The sequence below is a fragment of the Opisthocomus hoazin genome, chromosome 2, assembly GCF_030867145.1.
Source record: "Opisthocomus hoazin isolate bOpiHoa1 chromosome 2, bOpiHoa1.hap1, whole genome shotgun sequence".
Classification (NCBI taxonomy): Eukaryota; Metazoa; Chordata; class Aves; order Opisthocomiformes; family Opisthocomidae; genus Opisthocomus; species Opisthocomus hoazin.
In genome coordinates this window covers 68,294,334-68,320,722 of record NC_134415.1, presented here as the reverse complement: position 1 = coordinate 68,320,722, position 26,389 = coordinate 68,294,334, and the positions used below count along the sequence as shown (strand labels likewise).

At 40.7% G+C, this 26,389-nt stretch overlaps 1 protein-coding gene across 1 annotated transcript in view; it reads left to right on the top strand.

The window, feature by feature from the left end:
* ENPP1 (ectonucleotide pyrophosphatase/phosphodiesterase 1) overlaps window positions 1-26,389 on the top strand; it is a 59,405-nt gene that overhangs the window by 1,886 nt on the left and 31,130 nt on the right. The window contains exons 2-6 of the mRNA XM_075414046.1: window positions 14,685-14,757; window positions 16,413-16,529; window positions 18,735-18,860; window positions 19,031-19,091; window positions 24,061-24,158. Coding sequence (XP_075270161.1) covers window positions 14,685-14,757; window positions 16,413-16,529; window positions 18,735-18,860; window positions 19,031-19,091; window positions 24,061-24,158 — 475 coding nt within the window. The remainder of the gene's footprint in view (window positions 1-14,684; window positions 14,758-16,412; window positions 16,530-18,734; window positions 18,861-19,030; window positions 19,092-24,060; window positions 24,159-26,389) is intronic.

The window sequence follows — 26,389 nt, the reverse complement described above, 5'->3', positions numbered from 1 at the left end:
GGGCATTGCGAAACTATGAGTGACACTGTGCAAATAAGACATAGGAAGACTCCCTCTGCCTGTATCTACCCTAGCTGCATGCACCATTACTTCCTTTACTTGGGTAGATAAATTTACTTGAAACCAGATTTTTTTTTTTTATGTTGAAGTTTTTGTAAAAACTGATCAGTGCGTTTCTGGTGATCAGGGAATACCTGAATTATTTTTTTCCATTTTTCTGGAAAGCGTAACTTGTTTGCTTTCCGTTCTTCCTGTCTGTGTGCCTGCCACCTGTAGATGTCTGTTCAACTCATGAACACAACCTTGATGTTCCCAGCCTCTGTCCAAGAGCCAGCCTCACCCTGTTACCGAGCAATCACAGAGTTCGCATGTACAAAAGGTTGTGCCATGCAGACTCTGCCCGTGGGTTTTGGCGGTTCCTCCAGAAGCCGCTGTGTCACATGGCAGTCCTTGATTGTTAACTGAATGTATGTTGGTTGAGGAAGGAGGTAGGTAGAGAAGGAAGTGGTGTAGAGTCACCTCTGCTTCTGGCAGAGCTTGTGGCAGGCAGAATTTTAGTTCAGCTGTGGGTTGTCGTAACATGCAGGTTGCTCTTCTGTTGCAGCTGCACTGGGAGAATTCCCCAGACAATGCCTTTTGCTCACCCATGGTGCTTCCCTAAGGCAGCGGAATGAAAACAGAGATGGTGATGCATTTATCCATTTATATAGTTTCTATGCACACCTTTTCATTTAGTGTCTTGCCAGTTTTCTGAGCTCTTACCTTTGTCCCTCAAAGCCCCGTCTGCCTGTTTGTAGTCTCTCCAGGCTCACCCACTGCCGTTGTGTGACTGAGCAGCACGCTGCTGCCCAAGAGCAATGCAACTCTTCCTTAGGGTTGAGGTTTTCTATTCCAGCTTGCCAGTGACTCAGGCATTGCATTTTGGTTTGATTCGCTCATGCCATTAAAATAAAATTTTCCATGCGTTTGTAACAGCTGAAACATTGAGGGGGGGGAAAAGTAACAAAATAAATAATGTTTGTTTTTTGACAGTTTCAGGCTTTCTTTGTCAGAACTGTAAAGCTCATTTAAACTGACACTTTTGTTAGAAAATTTCTTAAGGAGTTTTTGCAACTTGAGAATTCCCGATTAGAAGAAAACTATCAAAAAATCCAGGCAAGGTCCAGACTGAGACATTGAAAGTGTGTTGGTCTCAAGAGTAACTCAAGCATTTCGGAGTGCATAAAGATGATAAATTGTGAAGTTTTAAAAAATGCTTTGGGACTACACTTTAAAATGTTTTGTAAGTCTGGGATTGTTAAAACCTTCAAATTAAAACAGTTTCACTTAACAAATTAAGACAGTGTGACTCTTAGTGTGTACTGCTGGAAAGCTGCTCTGGGTTTTACGGCTGGTTGCAGATGCAGTGAGAAGTGATCCAGGATTAGTGGTTGCACTCCCGCAGGTTTGGTCACTTTTTCTTTTGGATGGTTAGTGAGCTCTCTATCTGCCTGAGGTTCAGTGGGTGGGACAAGGCCTTTTAATCGCCTATGGACTGAAGCCACGGAAGCATATGATGATAAAGATGGCATCCCTGGGAGCCCTCATGCTGAACTCGGTTGTCTTTCTATCTAGCAGTGAAAGTGAAGTGGACAAGTAAACCAAGAGAAGTTTTTTCTTCCCTATACTCTGCAGTCTTGTTTGACTCCACCTGGAATACTGTGACTGGGCTGGGGTCTTCCAGTACAGGAAAGATGAATTCAGCTGGATTGAGTTCAGCAGAGTGCCACCATTGGGGCTGGAGCTCTTGTCCTCTTGAGGAGAAGCCAAAGTACCTGGGCTTGTTCAGCCTGGGGAGGAGATGGCTTGGGTTAGGAATACCTCACAGCTGCCTTCCCATACCTCCAAGGATGTCGTCAAGAAGATGGAACCAGGCTCGGTAGTGATGTGCATGGTGGGAGAATGAGACAATGGGCATAAATTGGAACAAGAGAGGTCTTGCTGTATATAGGGTGGGAAATCACTATGGGGATAATGAAGTGTTGGAGCAGGTTGCACAGAGAGATTATGTTGTCTCCACCCGTGGAAGTTTTAAAGACTCAACAGCATAAAGCCCTGAGCAGCCAGGCCTGAATTCAGTTTTTACACAACTTTGGGCAGGAGACAGGACTAAAAACCTCTGGAGGTCCCTTCTAGACTTATGATTCTATAAATCTGTTTCCAGTTGTCCATTGGTCTCTATATCAAGTTTAGCGTGTGAGATCTGAGTCAGAAACCCCCATAAATCATAGATAAGTGAGACAGTCTCAGCCCAAGGGAGAGTATTTCTTGTCACTTAATATCTACCATTGTTGCAGTCAGGAGAAACTCTAACTATAGAAGAGAGATCTGTTGGCTACCAGGATATTTTATATAAGAATCCTGAAAGTTTTTCACTATTTTCTTCCAAAAAAACCTATAGCTGCTGACTTTCTGCCCATACAGGGAAAGATGGGTATGCTGTGTCAGGACTCTGGAAACAGCTGTAGGTTTGGGTGGTTGTGTTGGTTTTTTTGTTTGTTTGTTTTTTTTTTCTTCCCCCACAGTAGTGAAGGTGTGGAAATAACCTTTTCTTATGTAGCTGTCTGGAAGATCGTATGCCTGTTTGGTTGTTTTAATGCTGATGGTTTTCCTCCTAAATATGTCTGAAGGTACCTAAACCTTTGTATAAGTTAATGCGTTATTCCAAAAAAGTGCTATATTCTCTTCTACATTTGCTGTTGGAGATGGAAAGATGGGGAGCATTTAGTGAGAGAGCAGGGGGGAAATGGGTTGGACTTGTTCAGAAGTAGCGTGTTGGCACAGACCCTTCAAAAGCTTGTTCTCTTCTGGGATCTGGGCTCCTGAGAGGGGTGTGATCACTGGATGAACTCCTCTTTTCTGTCTTGTTCTGTGTCACTGCAGTGTGGCCTGGATTCTCAGGGGAAGGACTGCATGGTAGGCCGGTTCCAAACTCTGGGATTTTCCTTTTGTGCTCACTGTACAGGGTTGGGAATTAACGTAACTCACGTGAGGAGAGGAAAGACAGTGACAAGAAAGTATTTGAGCCCTAACCTTGTGATTTTGAACATGGTTATTGACTTCCACAGGCCTTGGTGTGGGGTTTTTTGTGGTTAGCAGTCAGTTCGTTAGCACTGGATTCAAGGACGCTGTACTTTGTGCCTGAGTTTGGAAGACCTGGGCACCGTGTTCAATCTTTCCTCTAATCTTTGTTTGGCCCTCAGTGAATTATTCAATTTCAGCCTTTTCTGTACAATTTTGCTTTATGTACCTTGATTGTTTTTTTTCTTTTTTCAGTAAAGTAGTTCATACTGAGATTACTTGTTCCTGTGGAAGTGCTGGACTGTGCTCAAATGGGGCTTTTGTGTTCCAAGAAATGCCACATGGCTTAACAAGAATATTGAAGTGGTTGACTGTTATGCAATTTAATTTTTTTTTTTAGTATCAATCATCTTTTGGTGAAATAAGAAGTCAGAAATGATAGTGACATGATGACCATATTTTAAATAGACTTGGAAGTGCTTTTGTTTCAGAAATATTAAAGAAGTACTTGGCCAATGTCCAACACTTTAATATTTCATAGGAAACTCCATCCCAATGTTTGGAAACAAAGGTGTTTTACAGGAAGTGTCATGCTTGTCTTCATCAACATTACAGCTCTCCAGCTCCAATGGTAGTTTGCTTTGAATTCTGAAGACACAGTAAAAACTGATGTTTGATAGAAGTTTTCGTATTGCACTTGCTGTTGGTATTGCTTAAGTGCATCTGATTGCAATACGATTGCAACTATCAATACATTCAGTAAATACAACAAGTGTTACTCAGTTTAATCCATCAAAAGAAAACTCAGATTTTGGCAAATGTTAAGATCACTGTCACTTTTAATGTTCGTCTTTAACCCTCTCATTGTTCAAGGAAGGCTTTGCAAATATTTCTTACTGTACACAGGGAGCTGTAAACCCACAATTTCTTTACTCTTCTTTGAGTCTTTATGCTGAGTATTGAAGACAAAAAATCCAAATCTTGCTCTCGTACAGTAAAATGCTAAGAATTATTTAGCCATTCTAATTTTGGAGGATTTCCAGGATTAATTTGTGTTCTTGCTTTGCTTGCACTTTGCTTCACAGAGCTGGTCAGAATATCCTATCCTAGATGACAGAAGCTGATATGAAATAAAAAATACTATCCAAAGAAACACTTGCAAGAATTGAGGCTTTGTCAATATTTAAAAACAAATAAAAAAAGACTAAACACTTGTTATATAATCTCTACCAAGGCAGAGTAGAGACTGCTGTTTTTTATAGTTGTACTTGGAACTTATTTTAAATTTTATTGCCAAACTAGGTTGGCTTTGGGTGCAGCTGTGCCACAGTCGAAGGTGTGATTGTGACTTTGCATGGCATACTTCAGCTCACTTTGAGCTGGATAGTTTAGGTATTGCTTTCAGCATTGACAAAACAATGTGGAGTTTAGGGCAGGCTGCAAGACGCTCTCTTATGTAGCTGAGCTGGAGGATGTTAAGGCGCCTGTGAGGCTGCAGTCACACCTTGGAGTGCAGCGTGTGAATGCTTCTGGCTTCCCGTACTCCAGCTGGACTGCAAAGCTTGGAACAGGTTGAAGTAAAACCCAGCTGTGTGACTTGTGTGCTTCTGTCAACACTGCTGGCTGGTTGCCTGCCTGAAAACACCCGTGTTGTCCCTGGGAATTTGGGTGTAGACTCTCGGCTTATGGATTAGGCTGCAGTGTGTGAGGGTCAGCCATTTGGTCCATTCGGGCAAAACAGGTGAGTGACTGGGCTGAAACTGGTGGCACGTGTGCTCAGGCTTCCTGCAGGACCATTCAGAGCTCAGACTCGACCCATGCCTGAGGGTTTTCACTACCTTTAATTTTCTAGTAATGGTCTTTGTCTGCCTGTCAGACACCAGATGGGGGCAAGTCATGATGAAAGAGAAGGTAAACCTGTATCCAGGTGTGTCAACAAGGCAGACACAGACAGTGGCCTTACTGACAAGGGGTGGTTTCACTGTACCTGATCAAAGTGAGCAAAGCAGGTTTGGAGATGCTAACCAGATTCAAACAATAGACTGCCAGAGGAGTGTACAGCGATGAGGCAAGTCCGAAGTCAAGGAAGGAAGCCAAGTCCACGAGTTTGAGTCAGTGCCTGGGTCAGCAGGGTACTTGACCAGGATGTACATGACCGCAGTGCAGCTGTAATGCAGCTCAGGCAGGGGACAGAGGCAGGAGATGGCTATATGCAGCTGCCAGCTGCAAGGTGGGGGGAGACTCTGCCAAGGCACCTTCGAGCTCTTTGTTGATGAGCTGTGTTCAAGGCTGGTTGAGGTTTCCCAAACAGGGCTCTCAACAGCTGGAACAGTGTCAGAGAACTGGCCCGGAGCACAGGCATCCAGACTCCTCCTGGGGGAGTGTGCTCTTGGTCCAAGCTCTACCTCCATGCAGTTCTGCAAGCTCTTGGATACTAGAATAATAAGGACCACAATAATAGTTTAAATTGATAGACTTTTTGTAGAGGTAGTTATTAACTGGAATTCAGAACAACTTAGTTACTGTGCTAAAATTGTTACATTTTGGACAAGGTCAAAGATATGAAAATTATGCAAGGCTTCCTTCCAGCTCCTGCTCTTCAAAATTTTTCCTTGGCATTCTTTCACTAACATCAGTAGAATTACACAAGGAGTAAATTGTTCTGATCTGACTTGCCATGGAAGCTATGTTTCTGTTGCTTGCAGCTGAAAAGAGGAGTAGAGCAAATAAAAGGCTTTGAAAACATGAAAGGTTTGATAAGTTTCTCATCTTGGAGCCAGTATTAGAAATTAATATATTGGCAAACATCACTGTGCCTGTATGCTATGGGCAGTGGATAAATATTTGCCCTAAAGAATGTTCTGTCTGACAGAATTTGGCTGTATGCTGCATTGCAGTAGTGTCCTGTTTTAAATGAAACAGTAGTATATATGATTTTCAGAGAAGCTATTTTTGTACTGATCAATATTGGCATGGTATTTTGAAAATAGGATAGGAAATACATCACAACAATGTAAAAATGTATTTTCCGCACTGATAAGCAAAAAGTCCTTTCTTTTTCTGCACAGGTCAGCTGTATAAAAAGTTTCCTTTAAGGATACTTAAGACATCAGTGGATTTTATTGTAAATGGAACGTGGTGGAGGGCAAAGCAAAGTACAAGTAAGGACTTCTGGCAAATAGGCTATTGTTTAACAGTTCAGCACTGAGTGAATGTTAGGCAAAGAGAAAAGGAAATTAATGAGAACAGATAAAATGTTTGCATTGCTGCAGAAACTCAGGCAAGCATGAAACTTGTGCTGCTGTTATGTAATGACATATAGGCAAATCAACCTATGTAAATGCCCTTTAATATGTGGTAGTGCTTGGGCACAAGTTTGTGTTAAAGGCTTTGTGTGTGTTTGTTGTTCACAGAATAACAAAAAGTGTAATATTGTTACAGATGCTTACACGAAAGTCAATAATTAAACCCAGCCATTTATCTTCCATTGTGCTTTTTCTCTCTGGCATGATCAAGTTGGCCAGTTCTTGAGTCCTGTTCTTCTGAAACACAACATTTCCGTGTTGTGAAGCATCAAAATTTGAAAGTCCGCCGATTGTATTTTGAGAGGCTATATTCAAAGGGTGCAGAGATAAATAACGGCCTCTTTGTCAGCCCTGACCTTTGTTTTGGGAAAATGGCCAAAGGAGTTGAGACTAAAGGTGTAGCTGTGATGGATACCAGTGTGCTTAGCAAACACCCATGGTGAATAGCTTTGAAACCTCATTTGTCCTGTCTTCTTCCCATAGCCCTTTGTGGATCCTCAGTTTTTGGCACTCCTTACATTCTTGGAGTGTTTTTTACAGGATTTCTTCACTTTCTCTTTAAGGTCGCTGTGTCTTCCTGCTCAGCCTAATATAGCTCTCTCGGTGGTAGTAACAACAGCATCTGTTGTGGAAAATCGGAGGTGAATATGGGTTTAGTTGGTACATTCGGTAGTATTGTCAGTACACAGTAGGAGCAGCCCCCTTTTTTACACTCTTCTTGTTACAGCTCTCATGACCGTACTATAAATTGAAACAGCTTTAAATTTATTCTTGAAAAAGGGACTTTTGGAATAGGAAGAACGTGAAGATGGCTCTAGGCTGTATTTTCTTCTCCAGTTTTGCTTTTATTCATGGATCAAGTACTGCTTGTTTGGACAAGTTCTGAGTTGTCATAATACTGACAGTTTCTTCTCTTTCAATGTAACCATGCATTCAGATGTGGCTAAAGTAGATGGCATGTGGTGATCTTTGTTCATAGTCTGCTGTGCTAAATAAAAGAATTGTGTTTGAAAGTACAATATTTACTTTTCTGGTAATTCAAGATCAGTTTTCAGTGCTGTTTATCCTTAGGTTTTTACAAAAACCTACCTGCTGATTAAATAGCAGAGTCAGCTGCTATCGCTTCTGTGGGAATTTAACCAGAAGTTTTATTTCCTCTTCTTTTTGGCTAGTGTATAGTTGCACTTTAGTTTCTCTCCAAATTCTCCCATGGTGTAAAATGCATTGAAAAACAAAACAGCCAAGGCTGAAATGTGTGTGCTTTGATAACAGCTTGTGTATTATTGCCTTTCAGAAGAATATATACCTATACAGTTAGACAAGCAATAAATAAGAAAAATGTTGTGGATCCTAGCTGGCAGATGTTAACTCTGTTCTATCTTTTTTGTCTCTTTCCTGTTAGAAACCAGGTGCTTGAATAGTTTTGGAAGGTATTTAGAGAGCTATAGTATGATAATGTCTTCTGCTGAATATTCCTTGCCGAATGAACAGATACCACTCTTTGGTAAGCTCTGTTAAGGCTTGTTATAATACCTTACAGTGGCTCGAGCTACCTTTAAAACATTCTTGTCCTTTGAATGACCTCAGATGGCAATAGTATGTAATAAGAGTCTTGAACATTCAGTAGAAACAGCAAGACTAGACCATGCGTGTGTGCTGGTTTGAGAAGAAAAACAATAAACCCTATACATTTTTAGAGTAAAGAAAAGTTTTTGGGTGTAAGCTCCAGCTTTTCCATCCACTGACTTCACTGAAGGTGACCGAATTATCCTGTTTCAGGACAACCGGGACATGAGAGCCTCAACAGCTCTCCCTCTCGTGGGCTCTAGTTGTGGAATGTGGATCAACAGAAGCAAGTCTTTGAAGAGCATAAAAGTATTCACAAATGTGGAAAGAAAAGATGAGCAGTGCAAGAAGGAGGTGGTGCGCTTGTTTCAGTGCTAACTTTTTTTTTGTGATTTATTTAGCTATGTAGCTGTGCTGGTGCAAGTGAAGTATCCACCTCCTTTCAGTTTAGTAAATTTTAAATATCCCCTGCTTGTGAACAAAACGGAGCTGTTGAGGGGTGATCCTTGTTTGCAAATACCTTTTATAAGCACTGCCCCAGCAAGTGTAGATAAGTTGTTGTTTTTTTTTTTTTCTTCTCTGTACAGTGTGCTTTCTGCATTTTTAACAATGTCCTTTTAAAGACAGAAGGTGACTGTTCTTACTTGAAATTCATTATTTATTACTGTGTTCTTCACACTTTTGTGATGGAATTCTTTCTCAAAGATATTTTAGTGTAAAGGTTCAGGTGGTTAGTCATCTATTCTAGGTGCAGAAAATAGTGAAATGCAGTATGCCCTTCACGGATCCCAGTGGTTTTAGAATATTCCATGGGTTTCTGTAATGCTGGCATTACAGGCCCAGTCTAGATGTTCTCCCTTCATGGATAGACATGACACAACTGTGAGAGTCAATCATGGAGATGAGAATGGAAAACCATTATGTTGCATTGCTTCTTTGTTAATTGCGTAGTTGTTAATGGATGTGCCTTAAACCTTGGAGTGACAAGTTTTATTGGCCTTGGAACACCAGGGATGAAGAAAGGAAGGTGGAAAGCAATGGAGTATGTGGTAGACAAAGAGGAGGAAAATCAACACAGAAAGAAACTTAACTCAGAATGATTATTCTTTAAAGGAAATACCAAGGCATTCTTTGTCAAAGAAAATGCAGAATAGAGGAGTAAAGAGGGAATAGGGGAGATAAAGAGCTAGGGAAGAGTGAAGAGAAAGGGATGGTAGCATTGACTCTGTAAAGGAAGAGTAAAATATGATAGCAAAGGAAAGGTGACAGTAGCTAAGGCTGGTGAGGGACTTCTCTGTATGTCACCAAGACCTGTGCAGTTGACTGATCTATTTGGGATCCAGTGTCTGCAGCCTACAGACTTGCTGGCTCTGTGGCTTTTCTACCAGCTCCCCAAAACTACTGCTGAGAAGTTGTCTTCAGCTGCAGTTTTAGATGTGAGTGACGGAAATGATCCTGCTCTCTAACCATATTATTGTATTTCCATCTGCCCAGCTCAAAATAAAAGGCTTTGGAAATGTTTTCAGGATTGCAGTTTTCCAGACACTGAACCACTATCGTGTTTACAAAGCAAAGCTTTTATTGCTTCCTCCCACGTAAAGGAAGCAGTAATGGGACAGAGATTCATCCCTAGATGACAATGTTTTTTGATTCCAAAACAAACTTTCTAAACAAATGTTTTTAAAACAAAAAAGGACACTTTCTTCTCTGCAGTTGTTGTACTATGTTGGTTTAAAAAAATTTTTCAGATATTATATTAACAAAATCTGACATTTTGTTCTAGCTATCTCTCAGGTTACAGACCGTGAAAATTTTGTGTGCTACTCATATGTATAGCAAGGCCAAGTTCTTTTATTTGCCTTCCTACTAAATGATGGATTCCAATATTCGTTCTTAATTATATCTTTTTCTCAATTCTTGCCTTCTCTTTTGAGGGGAAGAATATGGGGGGGAGGGAGAGAGAACAGAAAAGAATTTCTCCTTTTGTTTAAAAAGACATACTAAACTTTGAAGGGAGGTGTTAGGTTGACACTGTGGTAACAGCTAGAGTTTTAAGTCTGGTTCTTGCAGCAGGATGCTGCAGGGTTCTATGGAGGTTCTTGGTAGTAAATTTTAAACTACCTGTGCTGCTACTTGTCTTATATAGATTAAAAAAATAAAAAATAATCTTTACACAGCAGACAGCAGCATCCCAAACCTGAGCTACCTGTATGCAAAATAGTTCAGGTAATATTAGTAACCTACCTGCTGCAGTGAGGTCCCATATAGCAAGAAGCAAAGTAAATAAGTCCACATTTGGGGTGCAGCAATGAGAAGACTTCCTATACCTGGGCAACCTTTAAAGCTAGCTTGAAGGTTCCTTTTCATCTGCAGAGCTGATAATCTTAGAGCCTTTGCACTGACAATAGGTCTGCTACTAGTGTAACAGCTCTTGCTGTGCCTAGTCAGGACTACTGCTGTTGTTTGCCAGTGTTAGTTGCTCCACATTGTTCCTGAACATTTGTGTGGATAATACCCACATGACTGAAGTCATTCAGGCTCAAGATAAAGCTTTGATTCAAAGCCTTAAACGCTAAGCTGCAATTACATGGTATAGTCCACTAGATTAGTTGGCTGTCCCAGAACACTGTCAAATGCTTTACCTCTAAGCTTACCATTTTTGTGAAGCTTCTGTATTAATCATTGAAGAGAGAAAGAAATAAAAAAAAAAACATGGGGAGGGGGGAGCCCAAGCGTTAGTATTTGTCAGAAAAATATTTTTGAGACTAAAATTTGAGATGATGGGGCTAATGTTAAGAATGCAAAGGTTTGAATGTAAGGAGTCAGTAGAAGTTCCCAGATCTTCATTTATTATGGATGGATATGGATCTAGAATACCAGATGCTGCAGAATAAGTTTAATAAACTAAATTATTTAAGTGTATTCTGTTCTTTTAGCTGTATCTTTACATTTGAATAATTTTGCTTAGCGTGAATTAGCAGGAGAGTGTGAGCTCGCTGGAATTCCAGGTCTCTTGTCCTGAGCTTATTCTGACCTGGCTGCTGGGATGCAGGAAGGCAGGCCCTGGTGCCTGGGAGATAAGGAGCCTGCCGCTGTCAGAGAGAGCTGTAGCTATTTTCAGATAAGAACTGCCAACATCACAGCCTGTGTGGAGACAGAGGAAGAATCCAATAGGAAACAAAAGGGCTCCAGACCAACAACTGGCATTGGACCAAGAGGCGCATGCAAGGCGCACGAACAGCGCGGGCATAGCTTGTAAGGGCATAAATGCCCAGGGGTTTCTTTGTTCTGGGTCCACCTCTTCAAGAGGCACCCAGTCTGGGCCATTTCTTTACTGTATCTTTCAATCTATGTCTTTAATTAAATTAGTTCATAAGCACAGATGTCTGTGACTATGCTACAGGAAACCTAGGGTCAAGAACATTTTAACACCAGGTAAGGCCCTGGGCCATGTTTTGCCTTGCATATATACAAGAAATTTGAGAGCAGAACTGGTTTGTAGTAGAGACAGAGAGCACTTGTAGTATGCTGTGGTTTGTGATGCTGTGAGGTTTCCAGACTACTGCACTCAGGAAACACAGGTTGAGCTATTGCGTCAACTAGCATTACCCTTTCCTAGTATTTCATACCCAAAAGAACATTCACATGCCTCAGTGAACTTACGTTTTTGTTTGTTGTCGTTACTTATGTTCATGGAAGCGTAAAACTGAAAATCTGGAATACAATACAAAACTGTGATTTTTGTAACATTAGGTGCCAAAATATCAGGAATTACTTGTGAGAACTTTAATGAGGATTTACTAGTTTTAGTTGGGAAGTATTATAATGCTACCACTTTGGAGTGGGTTTATTTAGATTTTATTTTTACATCAGTTTGGTGTCACAATGAAATTAATGTTTTTTTTTTTAAACATGCATTGCCTACACTGAAGTTCCATAAGGGAATATTAATAGTCCATTTAGTAGCACTGCAATGTGTTTTTGATACAAGGGTGCCTTAGGTGGCACAAGTCCCATAGACCATGAAGCTATTTGAAAATACAGGAATAAAGCTCTTATGGATAGAGTAGATGTGGCTGCTGTTTGGTTTAAAGCATGTTTGCAGTTAGGCATCAGAGGACATTCTAATCTCTGATCTTAGTAGCAGGCCCTGGTGCGAGTAGAGAAGCAATATATCATCACTCTGAAATAAAATGTTCTCAAGTTGTTGGTTTGTGGTTGGTTTTATTAAACAAATGGATCCATTTTTTAGTGTCCTTTTAATTTATTATTTGGAAATTATAAGTTTTGTGCTCTCCACTGATTTTGCTGGGCTTTGACATCTTGCATCTGACGTGCTCCCTATCTAGCTGTGCACGTGCTCTTATCCAGGTGGTATTTCATATGGAAGATTTCAAAGGTCCAGAACAATTTATGTAGAAGATAATACTGTTAATACTGACTTAACAGAAAATGTAATTGATACTGCACAGGTTAGTATGGTGTTTAAAAAAAAAGGCAAGTACAGAGCTCTGCAGTTGTGTTCATTCTTGGCAGCTGGGTTAATGGAGACTTGCACCTTTGTCAGCTGTAGTGTATCTGGGTGCATTGATAATGCCATTTCTTTCTTCATTGTCCTCTTATTACTTTCCTTCTTTTGCTATCAATCCAAAGGTAGATTTGAACTCAAAAAGTACTTATTACTCTGCTACACATTGTGTGGAATAATCTAAGGTTTCAGACTTGCCTAGTTTGAAATTCTAGGCCAAAGTCTCACCAGGTGCAGTCTATAACTCCCTTTTTTCATGAATGCTATAGATGTAATATTTTTTTATATGGATTAATATTCTTTATGATAACTTGCACTTCACAAATCCATTATAATATCTGAATTTCAATGCTAGACATTCCAGAAATTGCTTTCTTACTATCTTTATTAACTGCTTAGTGAACAGAATTGTGTAGTGAACAGTGTACTTGTTAAAAACAATGCAGATAGTTTTTATTTACTAAAGTGCTCACAGTCTTTAAAAAAGTAAGCTTGAGAAATAATTAGATGGATGTTAAAATGGGGTGAGTCTTTGCCACCTCAGCATGATTCAGGCATCATACTGAAAAGACTGACTCAGCGGCTTTTGCTGATGGAGGAGGAGGGGGAAAAAAAGGAGAGACTTTGTGTAGACAGGTACATAAAGTTATTGAGGTATTACTTGAAAGAAATTTTTCCTCTGAAAATAATGACTGGAAAGGTGAAATGTACGTGCTATGCTACCCATGTGTTGGGGTTTAACCTGGCAGCCAGCAGCTAGGACCACGCAGCTGCTCCCTCCTTCGTCCTCACCTCCAATGGGATGGGGAGGAGAATGGACAAAAAGTAAAACTCATGGGTTGAGATAAAGACAGTTTAATAAGACAACAAAGAAAGGAATAATAATGAATGTGCAAAACAAGCAACACCCAACACTTTTTTTTTTTTTTTCCTCCTCGCTGCCCGACAACCGATTGCACAGCCAGACCCCAAGCAGCTATCACAAATTTTGGAGAACTCTTTTTTTGTGGAGGTCGCCAAACTCATGGAAGAGGGTTTTCTGCTCCAAGCCTACCCCCATTCATAAACTGAGCATGACATACGTGGTATGAAATATTTCTGTTGGCCACCTTGGGCTGACTGCCTGGCTGTGCTCCCTCCCAGCGGCTGCACACCCGCTCATCAGCCGAATATGAAAAACTGGAAAAAGGGCCTTCATTTCATAGCAATAACCATTATTAGCATTCTTCTCATACTAAATCCATAACACAGCAGCTACTGGGAAGAAAATTAACTCTATGCCAGCCGAAACCAGCACGCCATACCTCCCCACATACTTCTGTGTAAGAAAGTCTGCATTATTACAGGGCCTTCTCTTTCAGCACTTTTGGCAAACTACTGTATTACATTCTACTCTTAAATAGAATAGCCATCATAAGCGCATTGTGGGCTTTCCTGGACTCTTAAATACTGTATATCCATTGATAATATATATGCTTTTCCTAAAAAGTTTATGGACCAAATCCAATACTTAATGAAGTTAAAAGGAATCTTTCCCTGTGTTTGAGCAGGCATTAGATCTTGCCCTAAAATGCTGGGCAAGGACAATATAGTGCTTGTTTAATAATTTTGATGCATTCAGAATCCAAAATAATCATGGCCTTAGTTTCTGGTCAGTGTAAGACACTGTGGTCAGTCTAATGTGACATCCCACAGTTGCTTACCATGGTATGGACCAACATCTAGTATGAACTGGATACTAGGAAGTGGGTAAAGGTTTTCCTGCCTAAGAAAATTATAGGTATTGCTTAAGGGCCATGCCTTCTGTTTGTAGTCTGTGGTCAATGGCAAGACTTCACTGCACCTTCTCGGAGCAACCTAGGAGGAAGGAAGAAGAGGAGCAAAGAAATTTTTCTGTAATATTGATATATGTGTAACCATAAACATTGTTATTTTTTGTTCGTGAGAAAGAAATACATCATCATGTCTGCATTAAAGAACTTAATAAGAAATGAAATACACAGGCCTAGTCTTGAGCATATTCGTGTTCATGCACTAGTAATTAATTGCAAGCATCATAACTACTCGTGTGAGTGAAAACTCTGTGTGAAAGCAGTGAAATCAGCCTTATAATCTGCATGTTTATCAATTTCAGTGCAACTGAAAGCCCTCATTGTCTCTGTAATGCTATACAAAACCATTCAGTGGTGATTGAAGATTACTTTCTTTTCCTTCCTGTCCCACAGGTACTCTGTGTCTGCATGTTAACGACAATCCTAGGATGTATATTTGGCCTGAAGCCTAGCTGTTCAAAAGATGGTAATTAATATGCCTTGTATTTAGTAATATTTATAAGCAATTCCTTTCTGTTTCTTTTTTTTTCCCTCTTTATAAATTAATTTTGCTGTTATCAGAATGCCACCGTTTCTTGCTGCAGGAAGAGGATTAGATGCGTTGCTTGAAGCAGTTTCAGTTACAGGTGAATGAAAATACCAAGCAGTAAACCTCAGGTGTACTCTGTACTTCGGTGTACTTACTTGAGAGGTAGATTTATCCTGGCCCTCAGTGTCTGGTCTGGCAGCTTCCATGTATCCCAGCTGTCACTGTGGTGATGTCACATAGCTGGCTTTTCTCAGTTCACTATAAAAAAAAAAACCCAACAGTTTCTGTTTCATGTTGTCCTGGAACATTTGTTTTTCATCTTTTCCAGTCAATTATGGAGAAAAAAAAGTTATTTTTCTATTGGTTAGAATTATAGTCTGAAAACACTCCTTGTAGAATTCCTCTGGCTGTTTTCTGTCCTGAAAAATATGGGTTTTTTTTCAATGGTGAAGTTTCTTCAGGTAGAAGGTTACAAAAGATATTTTGAGAAGTTAAGCTTTGCTTTGGGAACAACTATCTAGAGTAATTTCAAAGTTCATCTGTTTAACAAACAGTCCTACAATGATTTTTAACTAAAATTCAGATGATTAATTTCCCACTAGAATCTGTTTAGGGTTTTTTTTCTGATTTTTAGTATAGCTCTGCAATATTGTCTCATTTTTATCTCATTTTCCTAATATGACACACCTCAAGATTCTTGAGAAGAGGAGCCAAATGATGAGAGATTTACCTCACTTCCGTCTGGTGATTGCACGGGAAGAAACAGGCTGACCAGCTACAGATTTGTTTTTAATGCTTCACATCACCAGTTTCTTTTTTTTTCCCAGGCAACCCCAGGCTCGTGGAAGAATGCTATGCCTTTTTTTATGTTAAACGGAACAAAAATTAAGCCAGTGAGCAATACACCCAAGTTCGTATCTCCTGTGTCTGGGTTGGAACAGCCCTTCCTGTGTCTTGACACAGTACCTTAACCATGGTACAGTGGGGTGCGGAACTGGGGCTTCTTTGGTTCCTCTGATTTGTGTGAAGGCAGTAGTTCAAATGAGGCATGAGTATGGGAGAGCTGCAAGCATAGCCAGCGCAGTCTGTATTCCAGTTAATGTTTAATTATTTCTAGAAGGTGGAACACTGTCAGATGTGAAAATGAAGATCAGTGTTCTTTGCGGAAGCATTTCACTGTTCAGGGCACCCTTGTTGAAAACCTAGGTTCGTATTTCCTCCATTAGAGATCTTCTATATTCTGAGTGACTCTACTCACATCTTCTTGTAATACAGAAAGGCAGGGACAGTCACAACTAGAATTGCAGTCTTTTGTTTCACTTGTTTCTGCCAATAATGAAACACCATGTTCCTACTAAAACAGAACAGAACCCTTTGTTCAATATGATGAAAAAATATTGTTCAGCAGGAGAAGAGAAACATTTGGCTGGATCAACACTTTCCTTTTCCTTTGGCTGGCACTATTTTGCAGCCGTTCTGTAGGCTGTGGAATGACCAGCGGTGTCATTCCACCTGCTGACCTTCTTCGTTTCTTTTGCATGTTGACTGATTTGGGCTCAGCCACTGACATCTAACACTATCCAATATTACAGTGAAAACCTGCAAAGGTCGTTGCTTTGAAAGGACCTTTGGAAGCTGCCGTTGTGATAGAGATTGCGTCAAGCTTGGAAACTGCTGCTTAGATTACCAGGAAGCGTGTATACAACCAGGTAAGGATGGAAAAAAGCCATGGGGGCAAACTCTCCTGTTTGTTGAGGTGGGACGGCAGCTCTGTGCGTGTGAGTACTGTTGGGGTTAGGTGGCTGCAGCCCCTGGCTCTGTTCGGAGGAGAAAGGCAACGGAGTGTCGTGGTGGTTCTGATGCCAGCGGTGTCCGGCTCGTCATCCTCCCTCCACTGTGACCACGGGTGGGCTTGCGGTGGTGGTGGCGGCAGTGCTGGGGCCTCCTGTGGAAACATGGGGCTCTGCTGCAGCTGCTGTTGTACACAAACAAAGCTTCTCTTTCACCCAGCTGGATGCAGAGAGCTGACGTAGCTGGCAGGCTGGCTTTCCATCGCTCCTGCTGGGAGAGAGGCGGCGAGGGACAGTGCTGCTGCCCTCCCCCTTGGATGCCGGGTCTCAGCCAGCCTGTAGTCCTCTGTCTGGGGGCGAGTGAACAGTAACCCATGTTGTCCCTAGTGTCTGGGACAACTCCTATGTTCTTGGGCAAGCCAGGAATAGGAGCACATATTCTATCTTTCTGCCATTGCCCATGTGAAAAGGGGCAGAGCAGAGCAGCTCTGTGAAAGCGGCCGTCTCTCCATACCCACCTCCTCATCCCCTCTGCCCCACTGCTCTCCAGCTTGGGTGTGAAGCAAGGGTCACGTTGCCGGCCCATGGGACAAGGCCAGCCGACGGAACAGATGGCAGTGGTAGAGAATGGTTGGGAAGTGAGGAGTGGTTCTCATGGTTTGCCAGAAAGCAAAGGCTGGAGGCGAGGGTGTGAAAAGTACCATGGAGAACTTCTTCAGGGTAAATGTCAGTGCGGGTAGTAACACTGAGGACAGGACTTCACAGTTTTCTCTAACTTACTTTTGCCCTAATACTTCATATGCAGCGTTCTTTTCAGTTAACTATTTTTCTTCTCACTCCCCTTTATGTGTATTTGTAAAATTCATCAATGTAGTCTCACCCTGAAATTAAAATCAAATGATTAAACTGGGCTCACGTCCTTGCTTTAACCGACTTACTGAATCTAAATTGCACAAAGCTTTTTCGCTTTTAGAGTAGTTGCATGGGATTTGCTCTTCAATTTGTTTCATTACACCACTGTCCCTCAGTTGAATGAATTCTTTAAAAACAAACTGGAGAGTCCGTCGTAGCACTAAGAATGGGAATTCATTGCTTGGTGTTGTTTTTTTTTTTTTAAATTAATTAGCCTTAACATCAGTGGAGAATCAAATTTGAATTTCCAAATAGTATCATGTAACTATAACCATAATAGATTCTTCTGTCTCTCTCAAAGATAAAGATCTACTGACATTGGTAGAGTTACTGAAGTTCAGTATTTCTGAAAGTGAGATTAACCTCTTGAGAATGCTTTTAGGGATTTCTAGTTGCTAGACATGTATGAAGATCATGTACTGGCTGTCCTTTACTCAGTCATTTAGATTTGACTTCCATGTCTCTGAGACCTTCACTGAAGTATTCGCTCAGTTGGTAAATCCTCATTGACTGCAAAGGATCTACTTGTATTTGCAACTGATAACAAAATGATTGTCTTCAAATGATATGATGTATTGGAATATTCTGTTCAGAAAAATCAGTATGATGCAGGAAAAAAAATCTCTACCAAAACCAGCAATGAAGCTGGAGTCAGTAGGTCTTCCTGTGAGCTTATGTATATAGTCTCAAATAGCGGCAGAGTTATGCCTATGCCTAAGAGGTGCTGAAAAAAGCTGGGGTACTTACTTGGTGGTGACTGGTAAAATCCATTGCGACTTCAATGCAAATCAGAACAAGTTACTGCTGCTCAGCATTTTCTAGTCATTCCAAATTCAGACTCAAGTTTGGAGTTTTTATGGGGGAGCTGTTTGGGAGATTCTTTGTATTGTGCATTTACCAGATGAAACCCACATAAAAAAACATATTTAAGGAGGTCTGTAGAAAGGATTCTTTCTGTTGACCTCTTCTGAGCTGTGATATTTATAACCGTACACTGGATAATTGTATTCAGATGGCACTTGGATTATTTAGCCATGAGTGTTTCTGTTTTCCAAAGTGCCAAAACTTGCAATATTATGTGTGTGTAAGATACCTCAGGACTGTTTTTTGGTGAGTATGCATTTGAGACAGAACTTCACACTCAGTTTATTAATTCTGCACTCACACTTACATTAATCATTGTGCTGTCCTTCTCTCTTGTCTGTTTTTTAGCCCACATATGGACCTGCAATAAATTCAGGTGTGGAGAGAAGAGGCGACCAGAATATCATTGCTCCTGTTCAGATGACTGCGTGGACAATAAAGATTGCTGTGTCAATTATCACGCTGTTTGTAAAGGTAAATGTTCTCAGCAAAGTCCTACAGTCTCTCTTATACATACCCACGTTTATGTGAAAGGAGGAAGGACGTAATATAATTTTAAAAGCATACAGCAAAATTAAAAAAACTTGCATTTATCCTTAAGAATATACTGTCTTAAAAAATAAATTGCACTCATTTGTTTTAAGGAGAGGCAAGCTGGGTTGAAGAAGAGTGTGAGGACATTACTGAACCTCAGTGTCCGAAAGGGTGAGGATATTGTATATTTGCCTAGCTCTGCTCTTCGCTTACGTTTCATTTTTGAGATAATTTTCCGTGCTGTGCCTTCTTGGAACCTGCTTGCCTTTCTTACCCACAGTAAAAGCAGCTGCCAGACAGAGAAGGACGCCTGTTCAGCCAGCATTTGGTGGTGCTTAACTAACAGATCCGATTGCTCTATCCCAGCCCCACTCGTGTATCCCAGCACTTGCTTGACTTGCAAGACGTGCCTATTCCTGAACCCCGCTGTCTCTCACTGACGTGTGTGGGCTCTGGGCAGCTCTGCCTTGAGCCACTCTCTTCGTTGTCCTACATGTGCTCCAATACCCGCTGTCCCAAATATTTTGCAGCCCGCCCAGCAGTCTTGGACTCCTGAGGCTGCCTCCCTCCCCCGTCACCTCAGAAGCCCTTTCCACTTCCTCGCCTGTTCCAGCCCCAGAGCTGCAAGACGTGGGCAGATCACTGTCCCAGTTTCACCGGCAGTGGGACAGCATTGTTTGCAAACTGTCTGAGCTGCTTTCTTTAAAAGGTGCAAAATGCCAAGGGATCCTTGTATCCTCTGGCTCAGCCCTGTGTTCAGTCCGCTCCTGCGAGTTATGTATGCACTGTGTAAGGAATTACTCGTCTAGTTTGTGGCATCAGCGCTCGGGCTCAAATAGTACGGCAAAGCTCCCAGCCAGGAAAAAAGCCTGCATTTCTTGTCATGATTTTGCAGTGGGATCTTCAAATTGACTTTAAAGCTAGAGCTGACTGCAAATTATGACTGCATGTGTAAGTTATTAATAGAAGTGACTTAAACATTCTTGACTGAAAAGTGTTCCACTGGAAAATAGTTTGTAAATATGGTGTGGAGATGAGTTGACTTCAGTTATGCTCTTGTCTGAAAAGTGTCAAAAAATCAAAACTGTTTTCATTTTGATGATTTTGAAATTATAGTGTGCTGGGGATATTTCTAGTGAAGTAAAAACATTTCATTTTGTTCTTATGTCGTTACTTTTTTTGACTTATGTTAAGATATTTAAATCGTGCTATATTTATTCATTGGAGTTATAGTACTGTCAAACAACATACATTTCCTTTTGGAATATTTTTATCTCAAACAACTACTTTACATTTTGATTCAGAGCAGTAGCAAATGCTGACACTTCGGAACCTTCATCAAGGCAGAAATTGGAGCTTCTGTCCAACTTGGAGCCCAAGTCCCGATAAACTCGAGAGTGTGGTAGGAGGGTGGTAGCCAGGCGGTTCTGGAAGCTTTTGTCATTAACTGCTGCTCTGAGGTTAGGGACCATTCAGGACTGTGGGCTGGGAACTGACTCCTGGATGCTGATTTCTCTAATGTGTGAGTAGGAAGCGTTACCCTCAAGGGGTGGATAAACAAGCAAAAAAGCCTTATGCAGATCCACAGTCAGAGTTAATGGTGTAAATGCCATAAGGCAATACCTGTTGGTTAACTTTGGTTTAAGGGTATTTTTTTTTGTTATTTCTGTTCAGCGCATGAAAGGGATGTGTAGTTAGTCTGCTTAGATTGTTTTAATCCTGGCAAAACCAAAAATGTTGCGATAAAACCCAGGCCAGGAGAGGGTGATGTGTGGTCAAAGTTGAATCAAACTGTATCGACTGAAGGCTCATCGCAGACTGTTAGCACGCAAGCCTCTCCCAAAACTAACTACTCTGTAAACAATCCACGTCTGCCGATGGTGGGTATGCAGGAGTGCAGTGACTTTAGCTCAGTGCTCATTTTGAGGGCTCAGGATATCATCTCTGATTCTATGCCTATTAATACAGCTTGTTTTGTGGGTTCAAATTGCTGTTTTTATTCTGTTTTGGTTTTAGTTGGGTTTGCTCTTGTGGTGCAGAACAGACAAAAGACAATGCAGTGTTCAGTGAGGTGCTTAATCTGAGAAATACCACTGATTTCAGTGAGACTGATCAAATGCTTAAAATGAAGTACGCACCTAAGTCTTTCCAAGATTAGTTTCGATGTTACTTAATAGGGTTATAAAGTTAATGGGCTATAAGATCCCAGGAGTGACCTAGTCCCTCCCACTGTTCTAGGGGTGAAGTAATACTTGGAGAATTCAAACCTACTTAAGCAGTTTATCCTAGTGCTTAGCTAGGTGGTTTTCCTGGTATAACTTAGTATCTTTTGCTGTGCTTTAAGCCTATTACTGTGTGTTCTGTCTTCATGGAGCTGGAAGAGCAGCTGATTCCTTTCCTCTCTGCAGATCTCTCCTGTATATTTGACGATTGCGATTATGCCTCCTGTTGAGGCTTTGTGTACATTTAGCGGAAATAAAGCTTTAGTTCCTATGCTTTGTGGCTGTATATCTGTGTGCTTGTGGGATAGGAAGTTTTCTGTGTAGTATGCTTTTCAAGGGGAGTTTCTTTTCTTTTTTCCTTTTCTTGCTTCTATTTTTTCCTGCAGTTGTGGTCTAACGTGCCTGTGGTGAGGCAGGTCAGCTTGGCAGCATGGTCCGCGGTTCTGGGCTCTTGATCATCCAGACTGGTGAACCTGCTAGACCACAGCAAGCCTGTGTTGCCTGCGTTATGTTTCCATACAAGCCAGTTTATAGGAGGGGGTAATTACTGCTGCATTTCCTTCAGTTTGGAGTCAGGATGTGACCATGACGTACGTATTTATCCAAGAGCTGTGAAACACCCTTGTCGCACTGTTTGGACACAGCCAGCATGAATCGCTGGCAGGGCCAAAACTTGAGCCTTCCAGCCTTCTGTGCTCATGGTAGCACATTTTTGAAGTAGCGAGTGTAACCTTGGCTGCTAACAGGAAAAAAGTCATGGAAATCGCTGCTATTTCTCAGAACTTAGCTCAGGTTTGGGGATTTTACTGGAGCTTTTCCAAAGAGAGCGCAGTTTAACAGTGGTCTCTCGTGCTTTGCTTCCCTGAGCACAGGACAGATCACCAACTATAGGAGTTTCAGAATGTGGAGAGTATATGAGAAGTCAAATGGCCAGTCTCCCTAGTTGTGGCCATGGTCTGCTTTGCCAAGGTTAATTTTACATGTGCAAGGGGGTCAGTAACTGGATTTGCAGACAGACAAAACATGTGCTTAACAGCTGGTTTACTTGTAAATGCCAAACCAGAAACAGTTGCGTAAAGTCCCTTTTGAATTTGTTTTTTTTGTTTTTTTTTTTTTGTTTTTTTTTTAAATATGTATTTTAAGTTAGTCTTGTCAATAAGTAATATTGAGCAGTCTTTGCCTCAAATTTCATATTATATTGCAGGAAACTTTGCAGTGAATATTTTTAGATCTCTGCATTGCAGGGAATCAATTTGGGGGGTCGGCGGAGAGAAGGTATTTGCAAAAGCTGCCGAGATCAGAATCTGTGGTGCAAAGAATACTTGTAACAGGGGCAAAGGTAGTACATGAGGTTTCCCTACTCTATTCTGCCAAAGGACTTTAGTTTTGGTCTGAAGATCATTTATTTCTTGTTCCCAACTAACTGCCCCTACTAAGATTTTCAAAAGATAGTATTAAATATGCCATATAAATAAAAAACAGGCTACAAACACACATCTTACACATACATTTTAATGTTTTATTCTATCTGGGGTGCAGGGTAGGCTATGTAATGGTTCTGACTAATGAAATGCTTTTGGCTGAACTGTTGTCCAAATTGTTGATCAAAATTTTTGTAGGATAGACAAGTTTTGATTGTCTGACTAATCTTCAGTTTAATATAGTCATGCTTGTTTGACTGAAAAAAGGCTTATAAAAGTTTCACTTGTAAATGACTGTTGAGGGTTTTTTATGGGGTACATCACTAAAGAAACTGTCAACACTTTATAAATAGTATTTGTCTTCTCACTGTTTTATTTTGGGAAACTAGAGTGCAACAAACTTCTTAAAATTTTCATTTTACAATTTGTAAACATAAAAAGGAAAAATGAGCTTGCAGTTGGCATGGGAAATATGTTCTTTTAGGCGAATCTGTATTTTCAGTGGTTGTTGCTGCACTGGATTTTTTTTTTTTAGTCTCACATGTCCTCATATCTGTAGGTCAAACACAGGACATTTTTTCAAGAAAGAAGCTACTAATGACTATTCTCATCTGTGATGCAAAATTTTAACTACTTACAGTTGGAGAGAAATTGTTTGAATAGGGCTGAAGTTTGGAACAAGTCAAGGCTGGAAAACATAGGTCCTGTGGAGACCAGAAGAAGAAAATTTATTTTTCCTAGTTCCAGTGAAATCAGTTTTTGAATTTCTGACACTTTTTAGGCAGAAATACTGTTACAGTGTTCCAGTTATAGGGCCACATTTTGCAGTTTGGAGATTGGTAGTACTTCTGGTCCAGTAACCAAGTTGTTCTTGGTTAAATAATCTTTACAATATGAAAGGAAAAATGTGTCATGTAGTTGCTGATGTGACATATCCTGTACACTAGGCTTTCTTACAGTTTTGTGCACTGTATACATAAAAAGATAAATTCTTTTTTTTCAGCTAGACTACAAGTTGTTCAGCAGCAAAGTGAAGAAGGGAAAGATGTGGCTTCACATGGCCTTTACTCTTTCCCTCCTCTTACCTTGGGGAGGGTTGGTGGTGGTGGCGGAGGAGGGGGGTTGGCGGGGCTGAGTGTTGCTCCAGTGGGACTGATTTCAAGACAAGGAATACCAAGCCCACCAGACAGATTACATGAGTGTTTTGGCTTGTTCTTTGTTTTATGGATGTTTGTGAAATCAGGCCTTGTTGCGGTTTCCCTGTGCATGCCCTAGCGCATGCGTCTTTGGGCTGGCGAGCAGTGGGATGGGACAGATGCTCTGCTTGCCGCGGCACCAGCCTGCGAACCTTTCTGCTCGGGAGGGCTTCCACCCTCCGCCTGCTGTGTAGTCCTGTGACGAACATACCCAGGGTTTGGGGGAAACGTTCTTGGGATAAGTGGTGCGAAATTATTTCTCAGAGTCTGTCTTTTAATACTTTGATTTCTGTTTCTTCAGATTTACCGAGTCTCCGGTGTTACTGTTGTCATTGGATGGCTTCAGAGCAGAATATCTGCAGACTTGGGGTGGACTTCTACCTGTTATTAGCAAATTGCGTGAGTAGTTTCACTGTCTAAGCAATATCATGATGTCTTACCTGAAAAATCCATAGGTGCAGCTATGCTTATTCCTTAAAATCCTCACTCCCCTTCCTTGGAAATGGAGGGCGTTGCTCTAAATACAGCTATGTGCAGAGAACTGGAAGTGCTGGAGGATGGAAGGGCAAAGAGAAGGAGGGCATGAGGAAAGGGCCCTTTGGATTTTCAGTGGAACCTTAAGAACTAAGGAGTCCTTGCTATATTTAGGAGGTGGATGCTTTTTGCTGTGAGCTTACTTTATTTCTTCAAAATAGAAGTAAACCCACTTTTTACTCTATATTGCATATTGTAAGATATTTGGGTGGAATGGCTTTGGAAAATGGAAAGCAAGGTAGAAAGCATTTCATTACCTTTGAGAAGGGAGATAGAGAAGGGAGAGATTAGGAACAGATGATACAGAAGGGCTGGTAGAAATGTTGTAATGAGTCTGAGAAAACCTTCATTTAACAAACATTTTCAGAAGCAATGAAGGACTCATAAGTATGTATTTTTTCCCTAGGTTTTATAGTGTCTTACTTAACTTTGTAGTGTCTAAGTAACTTTAGTTACTTTTCCTGTCTCTATTTTGGCTGTGGTCTGTGAAAACCGATGGCATTTCTTGTCTGAAAAATATGCCAATCTTCTTGTCATTCATAAATTACTACCTGGGGTAGCTGGTTTCAGTTTGAATAAAAATAAACCAGTAAAAATACTTGCTTTTTTTTTTTACAGTGGTTGTTACAACTTGATCAGTTCCAGAGGATAACAATTCACAGATGTATTTGAGGTTTTAGCTTTTTTCGTTTCGTTCCATGTTGGAATAAAGAGATGTTTGAAACAATTTCATTAGATGCAGTAATAAAAAATTTAAACTGAAGAAGACTTTTTGGGCATTGAGAGGAGGGGCTGACTCTTACAAATGGTAATATCTCAGCTCTGGCTCTGGCTGAGATATGAGATGACAGTGCCGCAAGGCATCTGTAGGACTTCCAGGCTGTGACATCCACTTCCACATATAAAGATTCTTCATTCTTTGGTCCGGATAGGCTACAGTGCAACTTCTGTCATGGATTTCTATAATAAACTTGTATTTCTGGTGCTACTGAACCCGTGATAAATTCTGACCGCTAAGAAATACAAATATCTTATCTTCATCAAAGTAACTTCACTTCTCCAGAACCGTGGAGTTTCTGATGATCAAAACTTACATTTTTAAAAGGTTCTAAAACCAGAATGCTAATAATACATTGTTTTAGACACAATAAAGTAAAAACAGTTTGGGGAAAAATATTATTTCTGCATTATGTCTACAGTTCTACATTATTCTGGAACTTTTTTTGTGATCTGATAGACTTTTACAATACAATATACTACGAGATCCTCAGCTTTCTCTTGTTACAAACCCTTGCTTTTTAGTCTCCCCCCCCCAGTAAAATGGTGAGTGAAAAGCTCAGATAAGGCAAACATTCTTCAGTAAGAGAAAATAGTCTCTCGGGTGTATATCACATGACATGCTGAGGGCCCACGGTCTAAAAACTCCATGTGCTTCATGTCCCGTGAGTCTGTAGGCACTGAAAACGGTGGAAGCAGTGATATTGTGAAGGTGAACATTTCTATGAGTGTGTAAATAGTGTGACAGTGTTTTACTGTGCAGGAAAGTGAAATGAAATCTGTTCCTCTGTTGTAGACAAGTAACAACAATGGATAAATTGCTTAACTGTTGCTGAAAAACTGTATTGAATCCTTTTGAAGGTCATAGTTTAGCTCATCCATTTACAGGAGTGGTGAATGGTCAAAAAGACACACAGTTTCTGACTGACAGCATTTACAAAGCAGTGAACAGTTATTTGCATTAAGTAACTTCTCTCACAGCCTACTTCTTTATTAAATTAGAACTGTGCTAAATCCCTGGATTTTCCTCCTTAAAACACTTGATGACAAGCCCAAGCATCCTGTTAGATACAGGACTAGATAACAGGAATATTTTTAATCCAGCCATGCCTACAATGAAATTCTGGTATCTCCTTGGAGAAATTTGTTAGAGCAGATGCCTGCAAGCCAATATCAAAATTTCACTTCTGGCAAGTTTTATTATACACACGCATACTCTGCTACCTGCTGAAAGGTGGGCAATTCAGCATGGAGCTGAGGGTTCTCAGTGAACCCAGGAACAGCCATAATGTGTGTATGGGGTTCAGAGAGGACATTTA